General features: G+C 49.3%; 2 protein-coding genes and 1 long non-coding RNA gene across 9 annotated transcripts in view; 1 reads left to right on the plus strand and 2 right to left on the minus strand.

The window, feature by feature from the left end:
* Nucleotides 1-22955, plus strand: part of GRIN1 (glutamate ionotropic receptor NMDA type subunit 1) — a 59771-nt gene extending 36816 nt beyond the window's left edge. Inside the window, exons 15-22 of one of the 7 annotated variants that reach the window (XM_019540576.1) lie at nt 786-943; nt 1900-2061; nt 5726-5835; nt 7241-7386; nt 9596-9661; nt 10089-10199; nt 11696-11858; nt 20023-22955. In XM_019540576.1, the coding sequence (XP_019396121.1) occupies nt 786-943; nt 1900-2061; nt 5726-5835; nt 7241-7386; nt 9596-9661; nt 10089-10199; nt 11696-11858; nt 20023-20039 (933 nt within the window). In that variant the 3' untranslated portion in view covers nt 20040-22955. Of the gene's footprint in view, nt 1-785; nt 944-1899; nt 2062-5725; nt 5836-7240; nt 7387-8909; nt 8952-9562; nt 9663-10088; nt 10200-11695; nt 11859-14337; nt 14542-20022 lie in introns of those variants that run through there. The other 6 variants (XM_019540575.1, XM_019540577.1, XR_002102150.1 and 3 more) reach the window with 6 other exon arrangements.
* LOC109313825 lies at nt 18397-20016 on the minus strand. The gene is made up of 2 exons (XR_002102151.1): nt 19166-20016; nt 18397-19062 (listed from the first exon to the last, which is right to left on the minus strand). It is a non-coding gene; the product is annotated as an uncharacterized LOC109313825 (long non-coding RNA).
* A 913-nt stretch (nt 22956-23868) lies between the features above and the next one.
* Nucleotides 23869-25416, minus strand: part of LRRC26 (leucine rich repeat containing 26) — a 3587-nt gene continuing 2039 nt past the window's right edge. Inside the window, exon 2 of the mRNA XM_019540581.1 lies at nt 23869-25055. Within this exon, the coding sequence (XP_019396126.1) occupies nt 24784-25055 (272 nt within the window). The 3' untranslated portion in view covers nt 23869-24783. The remainder of the gene's footprint in view (nt 25056-25416) is intronic.

Consider the following 25416-nt stretch of genomic DNA (forward strand, 5'->3'; position numbering starts at 1 on the left):
CGGGGCAGTAGAGGGCAGCAGGGATCGTCCCCCCCGCCAGCAGGAACAGTGAGTTGGGCCTTTTTTTTAAAATGCCGGAGCTAGGGCAGGCGGGGCAGCCATGGGCTGGGGTTGGAGGCAGGCGTCAGGGGCACTTAAGGGGGGATGGGGAACAGGCAGGGGTTGGGGGCTGGCAGGGGTCCCCCCATGGTCCTCTACCCCCTCCTCCAGTCCCCCTCCCTCCACCACCCGTAGTACTTACCAGCTCCGAGTCTGGCTGCAGCTCCCTGCTGCAGCCACCCAGGACTGCCCAAATCATCAAAGCCCTCCAAATCTTTTCTGAAAATTTTTCCTTAAAAAAAGAATGAAAGAAGATTTGGAAAGCTTTGAATAGATTCAGGCCTTTTAACTGGTCCCCTGATTTGATTCGGAGATTCAGCCACCAAATTGGGCCAAATCTCCTCTAAATTGAATCACCACCAGAAGCCTTGCACAGCCCTACCAGATAGCTATGAGGTCCAAGGGCATATTATCCAGAAATAGCACGTTTCCTAGCCTGAATAAGACTAGCCAGACAAGCAGGGAACAGGACCCACTGCAATATTCAAGGGGCACTGGGACTTTCAAAGGGAGTCAGGAGCCCATTCTCCCCAGAGAGGGGCAGTAAGAAACACAGCTTTGAACAACATGAGTGTAGCCGGCAGCTGATATATCAGGGAGGGGAACAGGAGGGGGGCGGTTGACTGCTCTGAACTATGGGTCTCGCTCTTCTAGCTCTGACTGTGGGCTCTCACCTTCCCTTGCAGTTGCGCAACCCCTCTGAGAAGTTCATCTACGCCACAGTGAAGCAGAGCTCTGTGGACATTTATTTCCGACGGCAGGTGGAGCTGAGCACCATGTACCGACACATGGAGAAGCACAACTATGAGAGTGCTGCTGAAGCCATCCAGGCTGTGAGGGACAAGTGAGTGAGGGCTGAGCCCAGGGTGGGGGCTGCTGCAGGGAACACACTGCCCCTCTGACTTCTGGACAGAGGCCTAAGGGATATCCTGCTCCTCTGTCACGGTTGGGGCACAACCTGCGAGGACAGACAGGGATGAAGTAGTTCTTCATTGTGTGCTCCAGGCCACGCAGGGGCATCCTGAGTGATGTAGCTATGGATGTCTGTAGCCATGGCTGTAGCCATGATACCAGGGGAAGCCTCCAAGGTGCTGTTGTTTGTCCAGGTGGGATGTTGGTCAGTTTGAGTGAGATGTTGGGAAAAGACTTCAGCAGATGGCTAAATCTGCTGGACATGATGGGAATCAGAAGGGATGCAGGATGTGCCTTTAAGCCTGTGCAGTGAAAAATGTTACAGCATAAGCAGGCTACTTTGCTTTCAATAGCATTGGGCTACTGCTACAGGGAACAGGCCCCCAGATTGTGCATTGCTGGAGGTGTGTGCACTTTGGGAGGTGACAGAAACACAGAAGCAAATCATGCCAGGGGAAAGGACAGAAATTTGGCAAGATTTCTAATCACCTGCAGCTCTTGCTTTTGCTGGTGAGGCAGCAAAGGGGGGAGAGGAAAGGGCCTCTCTGTCCTACTCAGCCACAGGTGCTGTAATCTGTCTTTTGCATAAGGACAATGGGGTGGTGTCACAGGCATGGGCTGAGAAATGCCAAATGCAATGTCAACCCAATTCACCTCCATGGCACAGTGTGTTACTTGTATTACTGCATTGAAACTGCACCAACCTGTCAAACCAGGGGCTACAGAGCTGATCAGAATGGGCACAGCTTCCTTTTATGGAACAATAGTTGCCTTGTTTGGTTACACTAGATCCAGTGCCAGCATCTGTAGCTCTTGCTGCTGCTGTCTTGTAAGACAAAGCCTGCTGCCCACACTGATCTGGCCTCCCTTTCTTGTATACTCTGTTAGCAAGCTCCATGCCTTCATCTGGGATTCAGCAGTACTGGAGTTTGAAGCCTCCCAGAAGTGTGACCTGGTGACGACAGGGGAGCTCTTCTTCCGCTCTGGCTTTGGGATTGGAATGCGGAAGGACAGTCCGTGGAAGCAGAACGTCTCTCTGGCCATCCTCAAGTCTGTATACAGCTCTTACTGAGATAGCTGAGCTCTGCAAACACTGCATGGTCTTGAATGTCATTGGCTGTCTGTGTGCAAGGTGCCAGCCTGCTCTCATGTACCTCTGTAGCCCCCTGACTAATTTAGTTAGTCTGTAAGGTTCAAATCTACCTTGCCTTCTGTTTGACTTCAGGCTAATGTGGCTACCTACATCTCCCTACATAGCTCTTCTAGACCATTCCTCTACTTCTGCTATATGATTTCCAGTCAGCTGGCCTGCAGATACAGCCCAGAGATCTGGAGATTTTAGCTCTGACATGGGGCTTCAGTATCCTTATCCCAGCTTCTAAGGCACTCCTGACTCTTGGGTAACTTGGAAGTAAAAACTCCTGTCTCATGAGACTGGCCTCCAAGTACTCTACTCCAAGAAGACGTTTTTCATCAAATTTGTGGAAAACAGGTTTAGAGTTTGCTAAAAAATCAGAATATTTTAAAAGCAAATAATACTCTATAAAATCCAGATTGGGTGAAGGGCAGGTAGAGGTGTTGGGAGAAGGACTGCTTCTTTACATCTCAACTCTTAGAATGAAAAAGCCTGATGAGTGCTCTAGCTCTGTGCTCATTGTCAGAGCAACCTGGTTCAATCTATAACTAGAAAAGTTTGCTTCCTACTTGCCAGCACTGTGAAGCAGTCCTGGAATCTGAGAACCAAGGTGGGCTCTGTCTCCCACATGCACCAGACTTGGTACCCAAGACTTAAGTGAAGCCTGTGCAAATGTGCAACTGTATTGCACCTCTGGGAGGCCAGAGGCATGATAGACAGAACCCAGTCAGCAGTCGTACCTGGGGAAGTGTCTGGCTGGATTTGTTAGCAGAATAGAATATAGGCATGGCCCACCTACATTGCACCCATCATGATGCATGTGGTCCAATATCTTGCCTCCAACAGTGGCCAGTGCAAAATACTTCAGAGGAAAGTGCAAGGAGCTCTGCAGTAGGCAGAATGTATCCCAGAAACTTTCATCCTCACCCCCAAAGGATAGGGACAACTGTTGTCCTCAAGCAGGAGAGTTCACAGCCCAGCAGTGCTCTTAATTATTCTCTTAATGTTTACTCTTAGATTCCTGAATATCCTTGCTATCCAGAGGAATGTGCCATTCCCTTCTGACTCCTGATAAGACCTTGGCATCAGTGCCATCCTGTGGCTTGCATTTCCACAGGCTCTTTCTACACTGTATGAATAAGCATCCCCTTGAATTTTTTTTGAAGATATGTATGCCTTGTTCACAAGGAAATGCTGCCGGAGAACAGAACTGGTGAAGAAATGGAGTAGGAATAAATGGTCCATTTGATTCAGTTGCAGGTTAACAGGCAGGAGCCAGTGAATCCAATACCAGGCCTGGAGTTGTTTAGTGTATGTGTCATTGTTCTGGAAACGGGGGTGAGCAGTGAGGTAGCAAAGCATTCATATGACATGGAGTGGTGTAAATGAGTCAAGAGTTCAGAAGCTTGTGAGAACTGCAAGGATCTGGCCCAGCTATGGAAGAGGCCACACAGTGGGATTCACTGCAAGCAGGTTCAGAGTAGTCCCTCCTCTCTCCTTAAGGAGAACTTTCCATATAGACTTTGCAGGATTGGAAATGAACTGGATCAAGTTAGGATAAGGACTTGGTCAGTTCAATGAAAATTTCGCTCAATGTGCAGTAGGAGTCAAGAAATCTAGCAAGATGGTAGGATGTACAAGGACTGTGATGAATAAAAATGGCACAATATATCCCGTATATAAATTAGTGGTTCGGCCACACTTGGAAAACTGTGTGGTTCTGGTCACCCTATCTCCACAGGCACTGAATCTCTTCCAGTTGTAGAGACCGGATAGCAGATGTGGGAAAACACCCAGAGGAGGACAGAATGGAATCTGGGACAGTTTACCTTAGAGGGAAGAGGAGTGGGAAGGGTGTTGATACAAATATATAAAATCCTGAATGGCCTGGAGAAGGCAGGTGGGGAATGCCTGTCCTTCAGCTAACATGCATAAAAACAAGGGAAAGTGCAACGAAACTGAGAGGTGAAAAAGGATCAAATGAGACACTCCCCCACCCCCACATAGTGTCCAATAACCCTCTGAAACTCATAGCTATGCTATCCAGGTGGGGATGGAGCTCTTCTGTGGACAGGAAGACCATTCAGGGCCTTAAGACAGTTTTGGGAGGGACCAAACCCTCCTTTTCCTAGCCACTAGCCACCAGCCAGCAGTCACTGGTGGGGCCCTGGAGGGAACTGCCCTGGGGGTAGACTACCTTGAAAGGTTCATTGCACCTTCCTCTGAAGCACTGGGTGCCGGACACAATCGGACATCAGATACTGTGCTGCCTGACCCCCTGAATAGATGCAGCAGGTTAAGGGCAAGTGTCTGTAGAGAACCATGGGGAAGGAAAATGACTGCTCCAGCTTTCAGGGCAGGCTGTTGACGGCTGGGAGCTGGGCCTAGGTCTCCTCTGCCTTAGCCCAGCACACAGGCCTTCAGCAATCAGTCCCTGCCTTTTCCCCAGCCTCTCTCCTTATCTCCATCTCTTTCAGCAAGTGCAATTGTCACTCCACTCTACCTCTGCTTGAAGCAGGTCCCATCTGGAGGAAGGGATTGGGGGCAGGGGGGATCTCTCCATTTCACCTGTCTGCTCTATCATTATGGGAATGGCTGCCTAGCTGGAGGAGCAAGGGGGAAGCCAGGGCTCAACTATGCCTCTGCCTGCTTGCTCCTCTGCGTCCAGTCCAGGTGCTATGGCTTCCAATTGTGCTTGTGATCCAAGTGTCCCAGCCTGCCAGCCCTTCTCCTGGTGTCCCATGCCCCAATCATGCTGAGTTTAATATTGACTAGGAACCAGACAGTGCTAGGGTGAGTCTATAAGTAGAGAATTAAAGGGGGCAGAGGGGTTAATTTTTTAGGTCTCCAAGCTCCAGCAGCTTGATTACCCCCCCCCTTCCCCAAAAAAGAAAATGCTTCTGTCCACAAATCTGGTCTTCTCCTTACTTAAGAAACACAACCTTTTCATTATAAACTAAGGCACCTGGCTTTGGAGTGTGACAGCCAATGGTTGGGGAACCCATGAGGCCAGCCCTACAGTTGTCTTTCAAAACAAAGCTTTGCTCTATGGTCCTAATTTGCTTTCATTGTGAGTTAGGAATTTCAGGTGCCTTAACTGTCCCATGTACACATCCCTCAGGAACAAGCCTTGTATTTCAGAATCTCATTAAGCAACGGCACAAATTCTCCTGCAAGCACTGACTTCAGAAATGGAAGAGGGAAGCAAAGAATTGCCCCACAGACAGGTTGTGTACTTCTGTCCTGTGTGCACACTCGGAGCACAGCAATAAAATACACCCTCATGCTATATAAAGTACACAGGTTCTGCCCACAGCTGTACCATGCGTGCTGTGTAACCTTACCAGCTCAACATGTGGCCATGGCCAAGGGCAAACCCAGACAGCTCTTTCCAGCCTCTAGCTATATCTGAATAGCAGTTTATGGAGCAGATGTGGGCAGCTCCACGTAAGAAGGGCTGTGGATGGTCATACTCCTCCCCTGCCCCCATGGCCAATGCTAGTGCAAACTCCTCTTGAATCTCAGCTGTCTGAGCACCATCTCCAGCGAATGCTCAGTACTATCTCCTTGTACTTTCAGATCCCATGAGAACGGCTTCATGGAGGATTTGGACAAGACTTGGGTGAGGTATCAGGAGTGTGATTCCCGTAGCAATGCCCCAGCAACACTCACCTTTGAAAATATGGCAGGTTTGTTCTGCAAACCTCTTTTTCTCCTGTTGGCTCTATAGCCTGCTTTTTTTTCAACATACCCTTCCAAGTTAACCTACAGGAACTCAGCTTAGCTTCCTCTGGGGCTGCACTTATTTGCCATATAGGGGCCTTCTGCATTGAGCCCTGTCTTGCTCCCACTGGGATATCAGAAACAGCTCCAAAAGCCCCTTCACCCCTTCCCTTTGGGCCCCTATTACCATTCTTGGGATTTAAATGTCACCCACTTTGAGCACATCTCCCCTCCTGCTCTGGCTGTAACTGTGGATGCCAGATTGAGCTCACAGTCAGTCTCCAAGGCAAAGGAGAACTCAATCTCAAGTAGAAGCCCAAGGAAATGGGGGAGGAGAAAAACAGCAGAGCAGAATAAATCAAGACTATAACAAGGAGGGCAGCAGGTATCAGGACTAGCTCCATGGCCAAGACTCCTGGCTCCCAAACCTGATTTTGCCTCAGACTCTCTGCATGACCTCAGGCAAGTCCCCTCCTCTCGGGGCCTCCCTCTGTCAAATGGGGCGGATGGTTTTGACTAAGGTTGGGAAAAAAATGGGTGGCATTATTCCTATGCTGAGTTTGGCCGTTGTACATAGCCCTTGTTCAGATCATGATTTCCTGAGGTGGGTTCACCCTACACAAGGAAACCTCCTGCTAGTGATTCCTTGCTGGTGGCTCCTCCACCATCAGGTGATGCCTGGGGCTGGAGTGCTGGTCAGTAGTCCTGGGGGAGGCATGACGGCAGCTCTGAGGGGCACCATTTCCCTCCATCTGCTCCAGCACCCCATCTTTTCCCACACACGGCTCAGCACTCCTACATACCCGCTCTGTCCCAACTATTACTTATTTCTCCTAGCTGAAAATTGTCATGGCCAAAGTGGTCAGCTCAAGCCAGGACCATCATGTTCAGCCCTACTGCTCTTAAGTCCCCAGGAGCAGTTCTGACTGGGTGCACAGGCCACTTAGCATGCATCCATCTCCTGGGTGGCTTGATGTAAACTCATAGAATTGAGTTCCCAGTGCAAATACTCATGGCCATAGGCATCACTGAGATTGAGCTGGTAGAAATGCCATTAAAAATGAGCTGTCTGTGAATAGTCTGCAGTATTCCCCTAAAATCCAGTTTTCAGAGCCATTGCTAGGGTGAATGCAGGCAGTGAATGCAAAAGGGACATCGACAAAGACAAAGCAAACTGAGTTAAAATCATGAAAGCTCTGCACAGAAATGTCCTGCAGTATTTGCGCAGCTCTGCTGTCCCTATGCTTCTGGGAACCTCCGGGTGGGGATTCTTTGACTGTGAGATGCTGTTGGTGGTTGGTATTATGCAAGGGAAATGAAGAGTAGTGATGCAGTTTCCATTGCCTTCTATAACTTTCCTGCTTATTTCAGGTGTATTTATGCTGGTGGCTGGAGGTATTGTTGCCGGGATATTTTTAATATTCATAGAAATAGCTTACAAAAGGCATAAGGATGCGCGAAGGAAGCAGATGCAGCTGGCGTTTGCAGCCGTTAATGTGTGGCGGAAGAACCTGCAGGTAGGACAAACCGTTTTTAGAGCAAATCTCCAACAGGTGCGTGTTCCATTCCTTCACCAAGTCAGTGAATACAGAGCTATGGAATAGCATGGGGGGGCCCTTTGTCCCTCGCCCCGGGTCCCCAGTAACTATGGCCAGGTGTTACTGTGCTGCTAGTGGCCAAGTCATAGATTCCCTGCCTTCTCAGTGGGAATTTCCCTTGGCACTAACACACTGTCCGATGCAATCTCTCCCAGGAGGTGAGTTGTGCACAAATCTAGCCAGGACACCTGGCAAAAATGGTTTCATTCTCAACTGTGCTCCCAAGGGTGATCTGGCACATTGTTCTGCTGGAGACTATGTGCAGGAGCCAGGTCTCATTCCATTTGAGCAAACAATGCCAGCACAGCTCCTTTAAAAATGCTCTTGCACTGATGTACCATTATCTGACTGCACTTGACAGCAGATGATCACAGCGTTAATCTGCTGTTGATGAACACCCCTTTCTACTGCTTCTCTCCCGCTCTTTATGTGGTGAAATGCTCAAGTGACCATTAATGAAACAAAGCCAAAGCTAACCCCCAGCATAAGTGCAGTTGCAATCGTCATTAACTGGGACCAGTTCCAAAAAGAGGTGGTGTGTGCTCTTGTCAATTGGATTCCACAGACTTGGAGACAATGGACATCTCTTGATGCCCAAGATTCATGCTGGGTGCTATTAATGACAGTTCCTGTTAGCACAGAGACTCCCCTGGGTTCATGCCAAAGGGCTTGTTATGACAGCTTTTGTCTACAAAGCCATGGTTTCTCCTTGCCCTGAAAGCAAGGGAAGTCCAGAAGGAATCTCTTATGCCTGACAATGACACCTGATTATGATAACATACACGAGCCAGGTCCAGCCTACCTGGCCGAGCTCTCTCTTTCCCAGTTGCTGTGGGATCAACGCCGTTATGTCCTGTAACCCCAGTTTAGGGCCTGTGGAGCTTGTCTCTGAATGGTCTGGGCTGCTTCTTTTTGTTTTGGGAAGCAACTCAGCCTTCAGAGAGTAAAAGATCCTTTATCTGACTAAAGGGCACCACCCTTCAAAGAAAGAGTGAATGAAAGAAAGAAACAATGATTGGGGTGTCACTTTCAACAAGTGAAATGAAATGGCCATGTGATAGCAGCATTGACTATGGCATGGGAAAGGGCTGCTCGGGTGTAATAACCTCCCGGAAAGCAGCAGAGGGAAAGAATGAAGACAGGCTGCTATATACTATATTAGACTAACTGAGAGCTCTTTGGAGTCAGTTCACTAATACAGTATTGAAAAGCCATTTCTTTTTTTTCTTTGCTTCCAAAAAGCAGCAGCACTGAAGTGGTTAAGTCTGCTGGGACAGAGCACTATAGTCACACTGCCATTTTTCACTTGCCAACCTTCTAGAAAATACTGCACTGGGTCATTGGGCAGAATCTGTGGGACTGTGAGCTAAGCATGTCGCCCTGTGGGTATAAACAGAGTCTCATGATAAAGATCAGTTTGACAATGTAAGACTTTTCCACAGGAGGAAACGTCAGACCACTAGTATCTGGTACATTACTAGAAGGTAGGCAAGTGGAAAGATTTATTTGTTAAAACAAACAAACAAAAATAATGGTTTTTTGGGATCACAGTTTTGCCATGGCTATTTCCTGAGATGCCATGGAAGAAAAAGACATTCCATTCCATCCATCTTGCTTTCCTTTCTGTTTGTGCATGTCTGCAAAAGAGAGAACTGAAAAGGAGGAGGAAATGTATCCCCCGAGCATGCACTACGCACCAGCGGGATACATTTTGGTTACCCCCGTACGTTGGTAGAGCCCGACCTGGTTACACCATCCCCATTTGGAAAGGTCATGCTCATTGGCATTAAAGCATGTGGGAAGGAATCGTTGTCAGTACCCGCCACAGAGAGTGGCCAGACCCCCACCACCAACCATTCCCTGTGCCCTGGTGGCTGGTGCTCCCAGCCTGTGCCAACCAGGTCCGACTCGCTAACACCGATGGCTACATTTTTTGAGTTCTGTTCTTTTTTAGTTCATTCCAACCCCCTGATGACATCATAGCGCTAACGCTTTGCTTCTTCCCTTTCTTTTCCTTTTTTTTCTCCTTTTACTTTGGAAAACGTTCGGCTTTGCACAAATGCATCATTTAAATTTTTGAATACATTTTTTACAGAATATTCATACAATGACTTCTCTTTCAATGCAGTCCTCTCTCTCTCTTGTGGCGCTAGGATTCAGCTTCAGAAAAGGCCCTGAGCATTTTTTTTTAGTGGTAGGTGCAGCATCTCACCTCTCGGTCTAGCTAGACTAGCTGTGGAAGCAAGGGGCAGGAGTCATGTTTGTTAGGACCAAAATGCCATTTAGCCACTGAATTTCCAGTTGTTCCCATGGGAAGTCAGGTTAGCCGATCAGGCCTGTAAACAAACACAGAGGAGAGCAGGGCTACTTCCCCAGAGGGGTTTTCGTTTCTCCAGATCCTAGCCCAGTCCAAATAGACTTAGCAGTGAGTCAGCCCTTTTGTAAATCCTGATTCAGGTCAGGGCCAAGGTGGCCCCTGAAGGACTGGGAGTGACACCAGCAGAACATCTCCAGTAGCTCTCTTACCTAAATGAAGGACATGAGATGGGGCAGTATTCAACTAGATTTAGAGATTCAAAAAACACACTAGAGATCTAATCACTTATACATATTCATTTTAGGATAGAAAAAGTGGTAGAGCAGAACCTGACCCTAAAAAGAAAGCCACTTTTAGGTCCATCACCTCCACCCTGGCCTCCAGCTTCAAGAGACGTAGGTCCTCCAAAGATACGGTAAGAGGAAGAAGAACAATTCTGCCCTCTCTCTTTCTCTCTCTCTCTCTCTCTCTCTCTCTCTCTTCTGCCATCCCATTGACTGCCACACACTCATCCCGAAGCTGCCAGTGTACATGCATAGCCTCATGTTCGTCGACAGTCAGTCAGTGAGTCAGTGAGTCAGTCATCCCATGTACCTCGAAGGATTCTGGGATCCTGGAGGGCAGGCAGGAGATGGTTTGTAGTCCTGTGATGAGTTTGAAGATGCTACCAAGTTTTTTTGTTTTGTTTTTTGACTGGATGATTTTTGAGTTTCTTCTCTTTTCTTTGCTCACCTTACTGGTGCTGATCTTCTGAAACCGATGACATTTCTTTTTCTGTTCCTGAGTGTTCCTGTACCTGTGTGTCATTGTATGCCTAAAACAATCACCCTGATTTAATTTGGGCACTGTCTCACCTCACGAAAGCCATGCGTGTTGCATTCTATACATGTGATTTTTGTTTGTGATTGATAGCTTTCGGGACTTAGTCCTCAGCGCACAAGTGGCAGCTGTCTCTGGTTATGACCAGTATTAATGCAGCTCTAAAAGAGAGACATCAGTGGTTAAAAGAGGAGTTTTGGAAAAACCCAACCTGATTCAAAAGCTGTATTTTTCTGCTTGGAGTAAAACTCCTTCTGTGAAATTAGAGGAAGTCTGTAAATTGTTGCCTCTAAAGTGCAACAACTGTCAAACAGAAATAACATGTCTTCTCTTGATAGAATTTCAGAGCCAAATCAATCAGGTTGGGCTGCCGAATCTGTTGAACTAAAAGATAATGCCCCATCTGTCCCCTCTGCATGACGCCTTTTGTTGTATGGCACTCTCTGCACTTTGGCTAATTTGTTGTAGCGTTCGGAGGTGGGAGATGCATTTTGCTGCCAATTAACGATCCGCTGAAATCGCCTCCTGCTGTGGTCTGCAGGTGTGTGCCCAGTGCAGGGTTGCTCAGGGGGGGTCTCATCGAGGCTGTTAGAGACATGATGCATGGCTGGGAATGAGGAAGCCTTCTGCTGAAGTGGGGTGGCAAAACGCAGCCCACCACTTTCTGCAGTGCAGCTCATCTTCATAGGGCTGCAGCCCATAGAGGCCACAGGGACTCCGAGGGACCAGCATGTGCTGTCCCATGGTCACTCTGGGCCCTGGCTCTGTATGCAAAATGGAGGTGACTCCATTTTATGCTAATGCAGGCTTGATCCCAAGAGGATCCCAGGAGCACAACTTGGATGAGGCCCAATGCGCAGCAGCAAGCTGCCAACTGAGCCCTCAGCTGGGCTGTGTTGGGCTGCCCCTTCCTTAGAAGCCGCTGCTGCTTCTGCTGCCGCCATCTCACAGAACAAGCTGTCATCTCAGGGCACACAGCACGTGCCACGGGTAGCCTGGGGGCAGCCCCCCACCCCTTGAAGAAGGGATCAGACATGAGTAACAGCTGAACATCCCTGCTGTTACTAATGCTGTCCCCATAATGCTCTCTAGGCAGGAAATCTCCCCACGCCTCAGCCTGCACCGGTGAGCTCCCCTGGGGACTGGTGCCTGCCCATCACCATCCTGCGCAGGGGCTGGAACCCAGTGCAGCTCTGCAGGCCAGCCGGTGAGGGTGTCACGGCGACCGTCCTCCACGAGTTTACTCCCCTGGAAGGTGACTGTGGCTGTGGCTTTCTCCACAGCTTGAAACACTGAGCATGGGGGAAGAGGGAGCACAGTGTGGGGAGCGAGGAGGAAGAGCTGCAAGTGCAGAGATGGGAGGGCATAGGGAAGAAGACCCATGGGTACGGGGGTTAGGGAGGGAGGGAGGAGAAACTAGCCTGGGTGTGGGGGAGAGGGGAGGGAGCGAGGAAGAAGAGACATGGGTTCGGGGCATGGGGAGTGGTGTGGAGGGGCAGGGAGGCTTGGCAGGGGTGGCCTGGACAGTTCATTCATGTCTGTTGTGTGGTGCTTGCGACTGCAAGTCCCAGAGCCAGGATTAAGGAAATTACAGACTAGAGGCCCCTACTTGAACCCCTCAGTGCTACCTCCGAGGGGCGGAGGGCTGTAGGGCGAATGAAAGGCGTTGCTGTTCTGGACCGGGGTAGTGCCGTGGTGAGCTGAGTGTGGGGACTCCAGGCAGGGGAGCTGCTCAGAGGAAGCGTGGTGGAGTTAGTGCTCTGCTTGGGTGGAGAGGGTGGTTGAGTGTGAGTGAATGGTTGTAATTTATGTCAGGGTCCATGGGGCTGTTACAGTTTAACTCTCCCTCCCATATCCCTTTTGCATGACAGGACAGCCAAGGCCTCAGATTACTGTGCTCTCTCCTCAGTTGGGGAAAAGGGTGGGAAACCACAATGAGAGGCTTGGGCCAGGCCTGCACCAGAAGCCTGGCCCTATTCACTCACAGCCTACCCCACTGGAGGCTTAGGTCCCTCTGACACGTGGAGTTGAGCAGCAGGCTGGGTGTAGCTCCCTCGTATAGTAGTGATAGAGCAGTAGCGATGGTCTCTCTGCTTTGCAAAGAAAGCAGTGACACAGGGGCCTTGAGAGCTTGGGTTTGCTCAGATGGTCTCCCTGAGGCAGCAGAGTTGCTGGGAGCCGAGCACCCCTCTGCCCTGTATGCAGTCTCCCCTGGCAACTGTGTGCCCTGGAAGTGAAAGCTAATGTCTGAACAGGCCTTCCCCTTGAAAGCAGACAGAGCCCTGCAGCAGAAGAGGGACAAAATCCCACTGCCCCAGCTTGCTGCCCTAATTTGGGGGGTTGCTGCATCTGAGGAGCCCTTCAAAAAGAAGCACTGTCTGGTGGCTATGACGCCAGCACGGAGGTGAAATTCTTTTCTCAGAAGGGTCAAACTGATGTATAGAAGGGATGGTGCAACTCATGCAGGGCCTCTTGGCCTGAGAGCACACAGACCTTTCAAAAGCATGGTGGTGACTTATGGTAGGAGCACCCCCACCTGCAGCCATCAGGAGGGAGGAACAGAGTACAGGCGCTGTCCCCATGCGTTTGGTTCTGTAGGTGCAATGTGCACACATCTCTGGAAAGCAGAGGCATGAGGCACATTCCTCCCACCTGTCTTGTAGGCAAGTAGCATTGCATAGTCCTGGGATATGCACAAAGAGAACAGGCGTGGAGACAGAACTCATGTCTGCCCCCAGAAGGTGCAGGGAGCTGTGTTCTGGCAATAACATGTCTGGGGCCATGGCAACACTAGGGGAAAGTATTTCCTTTTAGCCTTTGTTAGCTAATTAACTCAGAGGGGCAGAGTCTGTTACAGCTCCACCTGCAAAAAGCTAGTTTCTTAATCCAGGCTGTAGAAACCTATACTATTGTGATGGCTACCCCCTCGTCCAGCACACAAGTGTAGTATGTCTTTGGTAGCATCCAGCACTAGCTACCACCCATGGTAATTTTGCTGATGCTCCCTGAGGGATTGCCCAGAGGGGTGCAGTGACACATGCTCAGTGGTGGGTGCCACTGCTAGCTCTGGGGTGCAAGTCCAATAAGAACCAACTTGGTGGCTGTGACAGCCACCTGGTATTATAGCAGGCTTCTGTCATTTCATTAGTATAGATTGGGACAAGTGTTACTAAAGGGTAGGTGAGCTGGCTGTTACCACCTCTTAAAACACTGCTAGAAGTACCATCTCCTCAAAGACATCACTACCATGTGGGCTGTTACAGAGGAGAGGAATTCTGATTGGCCAATGTCACAACAGATCATCCAGCAACAAGTTGGTGTTCCCAGTGGCTAGAGCAGAGGACTCACAATGACAACCTGTGCTGCTTCTCTGCTCCGGTACAGAAAGCCTGATGTTCTCATGTTGTGGAAAGCTCCACTTGTCTCAGGCAAAAACAGAGCACATAGTCTCCTGGGGACAGGTAATCTTCCAGGACTGTGTTGCCCTATTACAGATGAGTACAACAGCCAGCTGCTGTCTTTTGAGTATCAGGCTTAGGCAGACAGGCCTCAGATGGGCAAGGTTTGGGCACACTCAGGCTACAACAACCTGTAGAGCTTGAGGGGGGACTCTCCAGCAGCAGGGAGTCTATCCAACCTGGAAACACACGTGAAAGATGCAAAGCTGGCAGCCTGCTTCTTTCCTTGTCATTGTCTGTGTTTTTAAAGGTGGATTCTATTCTGCAATCCCACAGAATGACCCCCTTAGAGCGCCAGAGAGACATGATGGCACTGTGGATCCCAAGATGCCCCCTGGGAAAGAATCAGCCCCTTGGAAATCACTCTGGATGTTCTAACCCCCACTGATGCCATCTGAGATGCACAGCCTCTCCAGTGACAATACTTGGGGTGCACATAATCCCCACAGACACAGCAGGACATGCGTTTATTCCCCATAGGTAATTCCTGCACCTCACATAATGCCCATAGAGCTGATGTATTAATGTCCATTGCAACCACCCAAGATGTTACAGCCCCCAGAAAAGCCCCCTGAGATCCTGTAAAACACACACACACCCCTACCAGGATGTCATATACCCCAGAAACACCAGAGAAACTGCATTGCATCCATTAGCTGCTCCTGGACATGTCCCCATCTTCACAGAAATTATACCACACCTCGTATGCCCTGGGGAGGCACAGTTTAATCCCACAGATAAGCATAAAACTGCTAACAGACACCCCTCCTCCCCCCGCCACCGTACGAGTTGCACGGTGTTGTCATGAATGCCTATTCAGTTATAACTGATGTATTTTAGTCCAGCCTCTCAGAAGATCAGGGGGGGTTCTGCAGAAAATTTTGATTTTTCAATTAAAAACCAAGTATTTTAGCCCTCAAAATTACTAAATAATCAGTTTCCTAATAGAAAAATTGAGGAAAACAGACACTTCCCACAAGCATTGCATTTAGTTAAAAACACAATTTTTAATAAAAAAGACAATCCAGACTATTACATATGATTTATAATATGATCCCATGTTAGATTAAATTGATTTTAAAAGACATTAGGTTGTTGCCTATATTTTTTCTTCATAGTCTCATTACAAAGCAGGCTTTAGGTTGTGCAAGTGCCTTCCTTTCATTTCCATACCTCGCCATGCTTTAGTCCTTTTGTAGTTAAGATGAACTCTTAATTTTGGTGTGATAACATTTTGTTTTGGGCTACTTAAATCATTCCTGTAATGTAAACTATCCTAAATTACTGATATGTAGTCATAACTTTAATTCCATTTTAACATACTTTATATTTGGAAATGTCCTTGGTTTTTTAAATTATTATCACATGGACACTAATAATGCAGGAACACTACCCAAGGAAGTCGAAGAGCATGTCAGCATGGGACAATTCTAAGATTGGACAAGATACAGTTTTTAGCTTGAAATCCTTTTCCTGCAGTTAAACTTTTATGGCCAAATTCACCAGTATCTGGCTACTTTGTGCCATTTTGGAATTGTGCAAATGTCCCAGACTGCATTGGCCAGGTAGATTTGTTCTATTGGGACTTTGCAGAGCCACACAATGAGTCAGACTGCACACCCTGGTTTTCCTCTTCCCTGCTCTCCACATTCCCTCATATACAGCTTCTCCAAAGTCCAAGCTCTTCCTACACACCCTTGTATTTCCTTTCATGTACATGCATACGTGCACATGCCAGCATTGCTAAGTCCTGTGAATAAATTGCAGTTAGCCCATTAGACTCAGGCTCAGTGACTCCAGAGGCTTCAGCCCTCATGCATTTTTTCAGCCATGCTCAAGCAAAAAAAAAATTCTCTGGGCACAGTTACTGTGTATTAAGTTTAGTACTCGTATAACCAAGTACTAAATCAGTGTGCACTAACTGGCACTCCTGTGCAGTAACGTCAGTGCACAGCTTTTTAGTGACACTAACAATGTAATAGCCTAATACTACTGCACAGTAACATATTAACATGGTTTTTGTCCTGCCTGCTACTGCACAGTAGAATTAGGCTACTGTGCAGTTAGCATCTCCTGTAGACCTGCCCTCTGACTGGTTTCCTGGCCCCTTCCCAACCTCTGAGGAAAGAGCAGCTTCTCAGAAGGTGGACACAGCTCCTCCCCCTTTCCTATGTGCAAAAAGTTTGAGGATAAAGAAGGAGAGAAAGGGGAGCAGATAACCCAGTAGTTCAGGGTAGTTCAACCTCACCTGGGGGAAACCCCCCATTGCCTCCCTGTTTTTCCCACCACCCTCTCCATTGCAGGCCTGGGAAAGGGAAGCAGAGGAGCTTCCAGCAGCAACCTTTTTCCCTCCTCCAGCCGGAAGAGTGGGTGAAATGCCTTAGAGCACTGAAGATTAGGTGCCTAGGCTGACAGATGGGTGGCTGGACGTCAGACTGGAGGCAGTGATGATATAGTTGGTTGCGGGGAGAGAGAAGTGCATATATAGGTAGGTGAGGACACAGCACCAATCTGTTGCAGTGCTTGGGGTGAAGCTGGGAGGCCCACAACACCAGGCAGTCTTATGCACGTGTGTGTGGTTTACACTCAGCTGGGTCTTTCCAGCTAGAGCTCCCTCAGCAGGGCTGTTGTACTCTGCCTCAGGGAGGAGGTCATCCTCCCCTCTCATCACAGGGCATGGTGGGTGTGGGGGAGTTCCAGCTCAAAAGATTGACCAGAAATTCACAACCTGATCTTTCTTTTTAACCACCTCCCCCATTTTGTAGACTTACCTCTTTTCTTTTTTTTGTTTGGAACATTGTTGGCAATCCTGTGCATGTGTGCATATGTGTGTACATGCCTGAACACACACAAACACGTTAGCATCCCTTTTTTGCTGCCTTCCATGCTACACATTGTTATCTTTAAACACCAAGTGTCATAACTGGCTACTATTCTTTCTAATTAAAAATCTTCCTTCTGCAGAGATTAGTGCATAAAAATCTTTGCCTTCAGATGACACTCAAAGCTTCCCTGTTTCAAACTGACTGCTGCTGCGTGACTGAAGTTCTCAGTGGGCATAAGGTTCTTAGCCAAGATAGCCGCTGCCTCCCATATTTATCCAGTGGGAATGCAGCTATATCACCTTCAGAGTGAAGCTGTCAGGAGGCAAAAGAGGAGCACTCTCAAATTCAGATTAAGGGATTTGGTGAACAGGCTGCAGAGGTGTAACAGGGTAGCTTGGCACCAGGGGCAGCAGTGGCACAAGAGGTAGTGGTGCTTCCCAAGTGCCACTGCCTATGTTATAGCCAGCTGGTGGCAGTATTAGCTGCTATTTCCTTGCCCTGCCATCCAAGTTGGCACCCAGAGCTGCTGCCCCAGCCGTGCTGCCCTAGTTACACAGCTAACAGCCTGTTGCCTACGATCTACTGGGCACGTCTACATGAAACGTTTACTGTGGAGCTGCCTAATTAGCTCCACAGTAAATGTCTCAGCATCTACACATGCAGCCCTATTCAGCCTCAGTAAACTAACTCCACCACAGGTTAGTTCTTGTAAATACATGTACTATCCTGTGGCAGAGTTTTTTACTGCGCTGCAATGCACATGTAGATGCTGATGGGACTGGCTGGGGCATAAGGGTGCTTTAGTGTGGGGGCTACCTGCCAGCTAGCCCCATGCTGGAGCACCCTTATACCCCAGCCAGCCTCTCCACAGCATGTTGAGCCGGATCAGAGCAGCTCTGGGCTGGCAGGCTTGACCCCCTAGGCCTCCTGCCAGCTGGGACTAGCTCTGATCCAGTTCAGCATGCTGTGGTCACAGGCGCACGTTCAAGTGTGGTGCCTGGGAGCAATTAACTCTGACACAATATGTGCTGGAGCATATTGCTGCACACTAATAGCAGTATGAGTGTGCCCACTGAGAACTGTAGGAGCTGACATACATTTTGAAAAAGGGAAATTCTTGATGAGTTTCTTTCTTAGACCAAAATAAAACCCTACATACTGCACCAGATCTACTCAGAATTCACCACTTTACCCAGGTTTGTGTAAACAGATGAGGGCTGAGGTGGGATTGTACAGGCCGAAAAATGGCCTAACTAAAAATACTTAGAGGCTCCATTTTAATGTTTTTTTATCTCTATAAACTAACCAGTGGATTTGCTTATCATCTCCAACATATTCATTCAAGGAATAATTTGTATGTGGAATTCATAGTATATTCTTTGTATTTAACAAGAAGATTGGATTCCTGCTTTCAGCATAAAATCCACTTTAGTCTTGTCTATGGAGCTATAACTTATTCCTTCTCCATTTATACACAAATCTATCAACACAAATACTATGACACTACAGCCCCCAAAGGAACCATCACAGTCTTTATCTTTGAATAAAACACACACAGTCCAAATACCCATGCCATAAGCCTCTATATCCTTTGAAAAGCCGTAATTCACAGGCCTGATATGTGCACATATCAGAAGCTCATAAAATCTGTAAATAAATTACACACGGGAACAATGCAAAATGGTAAAATACCAGCAAATACAGAACAAGGTGGATATAGTCATTCATAGTATAGTACAAGGCACAAGCAAGCACTGGCTGAGAGTATTCTTAGAGACACACAACCCACAGAAAACTTGATGGGCCACTGATCCTTATACATCATATGAGACCTCTTTGTGTCTCTGGACCCCACAGGTGATGCCATCTCTCTCACGCATACAACCTGCGATGCAGCTACTCCTTTTTATCAGAAGTGGTGCAATGTGCATGTCCATCTGAGTGTTCAGTAGTCTTTGTTTGGTATAGAAACTGGCCCTGGATTTCTGCATTCAGAGGGCAGGTTTCAAGTCAGGGCAGCACAGAGCAGTTAATAGTGGGGGGTAGAGGAGTGAAAGAGTAGAAGATAGCTCCCAAATGGATGGAAATTGGATGTTTTGCTCTCTAGGCTTGCTCCAATGGCTACTGGAATCCATAGCCATCATTCCACTGACGTCCGCAGGCACTGGCTTGGGCCCTGTAGTATCCAAGTGGGGAAAAAAGAAGTTAAGGTTGACAGGCCATATCTGGATCCATAAAGAACATGACTTTTTCTTCTGGGAATTTCTGGGTGGTATTACCTTTTCTCCCAGACTTCATGGTGGTGGGCTTGAAGGATGCAGCTCTGTGCCAGGGGTTATGCTGCTCAGGCAGTGAGGTTAAGAGCAGTGAAAAAGAATGAGTCTGCCTAGTTATGAAGCCTTTCCTGGGGGAAGGAGATATTTTGGTTCCTTCCAATTTAAATTGATCTCTGCCATCCTTACAGCTATTGGCAGTGAGTTGTATAACTAGGATGGCTTTTCCCAGGTAGCTTTTGCCAAATTCCTTCTATGAGGAAAACAGAATCCAAATTCCAGGCCACTTCTCTAATACAGGACCAACATGGCATTTTCACATTAACAGCTGTCTTTCAGATGATCACAAATAAAGCCAAGTTGCACATTTCTTTACCAGCGTGACAGGAAAGATAAAAACAGAGTCATTGGAACCCAGAGGGTAGTGCCCTGACCTTAAAGCAAAGGTAGGCATCGGGAGCAAGTCAATTGTTTAAAGCCAGCCAGACTCTCCAAACTATAACTAACCCGATGGGCTGGCTCTAATCGATTCCTAGGATCTTCTAGTCCAATAGCTCCTCACTGAAGCAGAGGCAGTCACTCAGTAAGCGACACAGCTGCCATATTCTGTAGAAACTGTACTGTACTCCATGCACTTGTCAGAGGTGAGCTGGGGGATGCTTGCCAACTGTTTGTAGTGACCTCTGGACAAGCTTTGACTGCATTTGCAATTGTCTCTTAAGACGGCAGCACTTTTCCTGCTGTTGCATCATCCCTGAGCAATTTCCTGTAGGGATACATGTTTGAACTGAGCTTAACCAGGCAGCAAGTGCTAGGGCTACCTAACACCATGTTCTCCTTGTCTGTGCGTTTGTCTTTTGCAGCAGTATCATCCCACTGACATTACCGGGCAACTCAACCTCTCCGACCCCTCAGTCAGCACTGTGGTGTGACATTCTCCCACAGGAGCCATCGGTCCTAGCCAGGCAGCCTAGGAAGGCACAGCCAGGACTTCCTTTCAAAGTGACACTGATTGGTCTTTACTGGTGAGACAAGAGGGAAGCATCCTTCATCCATACGCAGTGACATCATTGTATATCTCCTTCCCTTCCTAGGCTCACTGGCAATAACAGCATGCCAGGCTGCACCACAGGACCAGGTCCCATTTTGGAACTTCATTGTACAAAGACAACTGCTTCCAATCAGTGCTGTTTTTAATCAGTATTGCCACTGGCTGATCATGTGCTGGACTCAAGGAAAGAACAGCTCTGCTGCACCGTGGCACCTGTCCTTCTTGTGGAAAGAAAGCAAGAAGAGCAGGGATGATTGCAAACGTATCTTCCTTGACAGGGGGAGGAGAGTTATTTGCTACAATCCTGCTTGTTCGTGAGTGCATGCATACCCTACGCAACCTATTTCACACAACACTGGAGGACTATGGTGTGATGTGCTAACATTCCCAGCGCAGTGGATGATTGTACATAGCTGATCATGCTTCTGTTCAGTGTGTCTGTTTCAGAGACAGATGCAGCCTTAGGGGACAGTGATCAACAGGTGTTCTCTGTGGCTGTAGTTGGGACAAGCCTTTTCAGCTCTCTTCCTTTCCAGATGATCATGAACTCCACCCTTCCCTCCTCCATCTCACCTGCCTGCACAAGAAACCCGCACTGCTCTTGGCTCCCACCAGAGTAGGCTGTTTTTACATAGCCTTTGTCATGCGGGGGGAAGGCCTGGTGATATGTCTCTCACTCGTTTGCCCCTTGACCACACTCATTCACCCTGGTTTGATGGGAGTGGCTTAGAAACACGTTGCTGGCTGTGCAACAGTTGGCTAAGGGGCTTTCCACACACTTCCCTCGCACGTCTTCCACACACGAAACCTGCATGAGGCCCCACTCACACAGAGCAAGTGAGGATGCCCAGCTCCTCCATTAACCTTTGTAATACTATAGTAGGGGGTGGCGGTTGCTGCTTGCACCAGGCACTGACAGGTGCTGGGCATGTGTCATGACAATAGGCTGTGGAGGTGCTTCCCATCCCTTGCCATTTCTACCCTTCCTCCTTGTCCCAGCTTTTGCCAGATTCCTTTGGGGCACTGCACTTCCTATCGATCTGATGAGAAAGGCTCTCTGTAGCAGTGAGATGCCTTCCAGCTGAATGAGCCCAGGAGGTTCTGGTATCCCTGCATGGACTCCAGTCCTGCTCTGTTGGCCTGTTGCTTGTAGGTCATCCTTGGAGCATGTACCCTGAAGTGCCCATACTGGCTGGACGCTCAGATCTTCCCTGCAGCATGAGCTGGCTAGCAGCACAGCAGCAACACCAGTGGGCCTCAGCCAGCACAGAGTCCTAGTGTGTACAGAGATGGGACCTGGCCCATCCTGCAGCTGTGACCTGATTCTCTATCTGTCCTCGTTGAAAATGAGACCAGCTCAGAGGTTGGGATGAGACAGGCCTTACCACCCTGCCTTTCTGGAAGAGTGCCTCCCCCCACCTCATACAGGACAGTATGCATCATTCTGCTGGCTCCCACAAACTTCTGTGCAGGCAGTGGGGAATTAGCTTAGTGAACCTCTTCCTCCACCCTCACTGCAGCCTGCTCTCAAGCAGTGCACAGCTGGTGGTCCTGCTCTGCCCCTGTCCAGCTGCCCTGGGTGCCAGCAGAGCTGCTGCTGCTGTTACCCTTTACTAGGCGAGATGTAGATACATTTTTTTAAAAGCAAACCCATCTGCAATGTTGACACCAGAACACTGAGCCCTCTGCTTATCCTGTCCCCAGCCCAGCATGGCCAGCTGGTGGCATGCGAGGAGCAGCAGCCACTGGCTTGCCCCTTCGGAAGGCTGGGCTGGACTCTGAGGACTGGTGGCCATTGCAGAAGGAGCTGCACTGTGCAGCATTCCCAGGACCAGTGGGCCTAGTCATCAGCTGGTGTAATGGCATAGCTCCCTGGATTAATGCAGCTCCACTGAGTCCAGTGAGGTGATGCCAGTTTATACCTGGTGAGGATTCAATCTTTTATCCTTTATACTTTGATGTAATGTAACTTAAGACATGGGTTTTGCAAGAGCTGAGTAAAGTCCCGGCGGGATGCTAAAGATGAGTACTGCAGTGCCACGTGCCTCCTTCCTTGCCGTAACTGTTGAAAAGTTGAGCCTCAGTGGCAACCCCCACACTGGCAGGTCACCTCAGAGACTCAGCTGGTGCCATTTGCAAAGAGTCTTTACTAAAAGCCAGAGACAGAAGCCATGCAGAGGGGAGGGCTGTGCAGGAGCTCCCAAAATCTTGAGAGCCTGTGAAGCGTGTGCAAGGGCCCAGAGCCAGACTGTTGATCTGCACCTGACCCACCTTTCTAGACATGCCTGGGACATGTCCAACTGCCCCAGGCCCCTGGAAGGAAATGCCATGTAGGCTGGCTGGGGCAGGCTCACACCACATGTATGCCTGCACACGAGTGCATCCCAACCCTGGCATCTCCCCAGCCTCTGGCAGTCCTGCAAGGCAGCCACAGCCCAGGCAACCTCAGACATCTACACTCATTAGCAGCAGAGGTACAGCAAGCTTATTCAGGGGCGGGAGGGAGGAGGGGGTAACCCCTTGTTGGGTGTGGGGGTGAGGGTAGGGGAGTCTTACTTGCATGGGCTCTCTGTACACTGAAAGCAGCTGCTATAACTGTGACTGCAGCAGTATCCACTCAGGCAGCAACAGCCCCATGATTTGGGTTCCATGAAGCTGGGCTTCGTGCCCAGCTTGTTTCCTTCCACCCCAGCTGTACTATGGGGCACCAAGCTGTGCCTGCTCTGACCAAAACTTGGGGGGAGGGGGGGAACTATTCCACTTGCCACCCACAGATACACTGCTGGGGGCAGGGCTGCACTGTCCAGCTGCTCTGGACAGGTAATGCAGGGCTGTCCCTGCAGCAGCAAAGACTTCCTGGAGGCAGGGTAGGTTCCGGCACCCTGTCACAGTTGGCACCCAGGACTAGGTCCTGCCCCTCAGTCGTCATTCTGCAATCCTGGAGATTTAGATCCTGCCCTTTTTTATTCATTAGGTAATTAAGCAATCTGTTACACGCCTAAGGAAAAGTTCAGCTGCAGCTCCTCCTTCAGCGGCTGCTCCTCCAACACCCCCAGGTTAAAATCAAGCATAATTAGGCAGTTTGGAAATCTGTCTGCATCTGTCTCCCTCCTTGACACCCGTCACATCTGGCACTGGATTTAAGTAGGCACAGGCTGTGAAGGATAAGCCCGGTATAACTGGGTCCCCTGAGTTAAGCCAGCATTTCTGTTGGTGTGCAGTGCTGGAGGGTGTCAGAGGTAGTTCCTAAGGACAGTACATATCCTCAGTACTGTGCTGCTGCCCCACCAGTTCCCCTTGCTTCAGTGCAACTGTGCTGACTTGCACCAGCAGGGCTCTCTGCTATGTGCAGTGGCTGTAGTATGGGAGCAGTACCCCCTCCCCCTGCACACATTGGGTGCTCTGCACTGCAGGAACTACCCAAATGCTACTGGAGCAAGGAGGTGATATCTTTTATTAGACCAACTAGATACTTGCAAAAAAAATATTTATTTGCAAACTTTCAGGCACAGGCACCCTTCATCAGGGAGACATCCTAGGAGAACTTTTACAATCTTTGCAATCTCCTATGCCTGATGAAGGGTGCCTGTGCCCGAAAGCTTGCAAATAAAGAATTTTTTTTTGAAAATATCTAGTTGGTCTAATAAAAGATATCACCTCTACCATGAGTTCTGATTCCTTTTGCCTCTAGGCCTATATGGCTACAACCTGGATGCCTGACACTAAAGCAAGAAGTCTTTCTAAGTATTGGGGATCACTGCAAGTGGACAGGGTGTGAACGTGCTGGTGCTCTGGCCCAGTCCTGTTGTCCGGGACTGAATATCAGAACAAAAGCAGAGACTGGGGCCTCTGGGAGCCTGAGCTGCTTTCTACCCTTGCCACAGGTTAGGGGGCTGCTCTTGTCAGCCACCTGAAATGGAAGTTCCTGTTTGTCTGTCTAGATCGGGGTACTCAACCTCGAGCCTGCAGACCAAATGCAGTCTGCAGAGCCATGGCATTAGGCCTGCAGGGCTCTCCACAGGTCGGGAAAGTTCGTGCCAAGGGAGCCGTGGCGAATACTACTGCCACCTCTCCCTGCTGCCAAATTCCCATGCCCCCTGTTCCTGCACAGAGGAACTTGCCCCCTTCCTTCTGTGGGTTGAGGTCAAGCTCCCTCCCCCCACCTCTGCAGGACCTGGTTAGGACTGGATCAGGGCCAAGCTCCCCTCCACCTTCCTCCACATGCCTGGACGGGGCCCCACTGCACCTGCCCTGGACAACAGATTGGGATCACTGGCTAAATCAAGCCCACAAATGGACTGGGCACTGCCCAGTTGAACACCAAGGTCTGCCATTTCCCTGGCTCTTGGTAGCTGCTAGAGGATGTGAACTGGGCTCCTGCCTGAGGAGGGAGGGAAGGGAAGACCCCACAGCATGAGAAGCACAGCTCATAAACCCTGGGGCACTGGTGCTTCATCCCTCCCAGGGCTAGAGGCACTTCCCTGCCCTGGCTGCAAGCTGGTGCCAGCCTGGTATGTCCCTGCTCTGCCCAGTGCCTTGTATCACCACAGCTCTTTTCTGCCCCATCCCAGAGCTACTGCTGGGGCAGTGTCATCCTGGGTCGCAGAGCTCTTTGCCGAGGGTAGGGGTCTTTGCTCAGCTTGTTGCAGGCCACAACCAGGCAGCCAGTCAGGATGCAGATGATGATGCTGCCTAGGAAGGAAGCTGGGCCAACGAGCAGCAAGATAGCATAGTCGCGTGGGTGCAGTGGGCTCTCCTGGCAGCGGCTGAAGGAGGCATTGTCAAGGGCTGCAATGGGAAACTGGTTGAGCATCTCTGGGAAATGGCACAGGGTCAGATTCTCCTCTGCAAGAAGAAAAGAAATGCACCAGTCAGCTCCTGACTTACCAGCAAGGGCAACTTCCATTTTGCCTTGGCTTTGTGGACATGATGAGAGGGCAGAGGTGCCTAGTGCCATCAGCAAGGGATGAGGCAGGAGGGCTGGGCAGGGCACCACCAGGGCAGGTGGGACAGCATCATTGGCACAGGGCCAGGATGGCAGAGTCAGAGTGATGCAGACTGAGGTTGGGCAGCTGTTGCACCTGGGAAAGATTTCATAGATTTCATAGACATCAGAGCTGGAAGGGACCTCAGGAGATCATTGAGTCCAGCCCCCTGCCCAAAGGGCAGGAAGTCAGCTGGGGTCATAGGATCCCAGCAAGATAAG

Source organism: Crocodylus porosus, unplaced genomic scaffold (assembly GCF_001723895.1).
Source record: "Crocodylus porosus isolate Cpor-Errol unplaced genomic scaffold, CroPor_comp1, whole genome shotgun sequence".
NCBI classification, from domain to species: Eukaryota; Metazoa; Chordata; order Crocodylia; family Crocodylidae; genus Crocodylus; species Crocodylus porosus.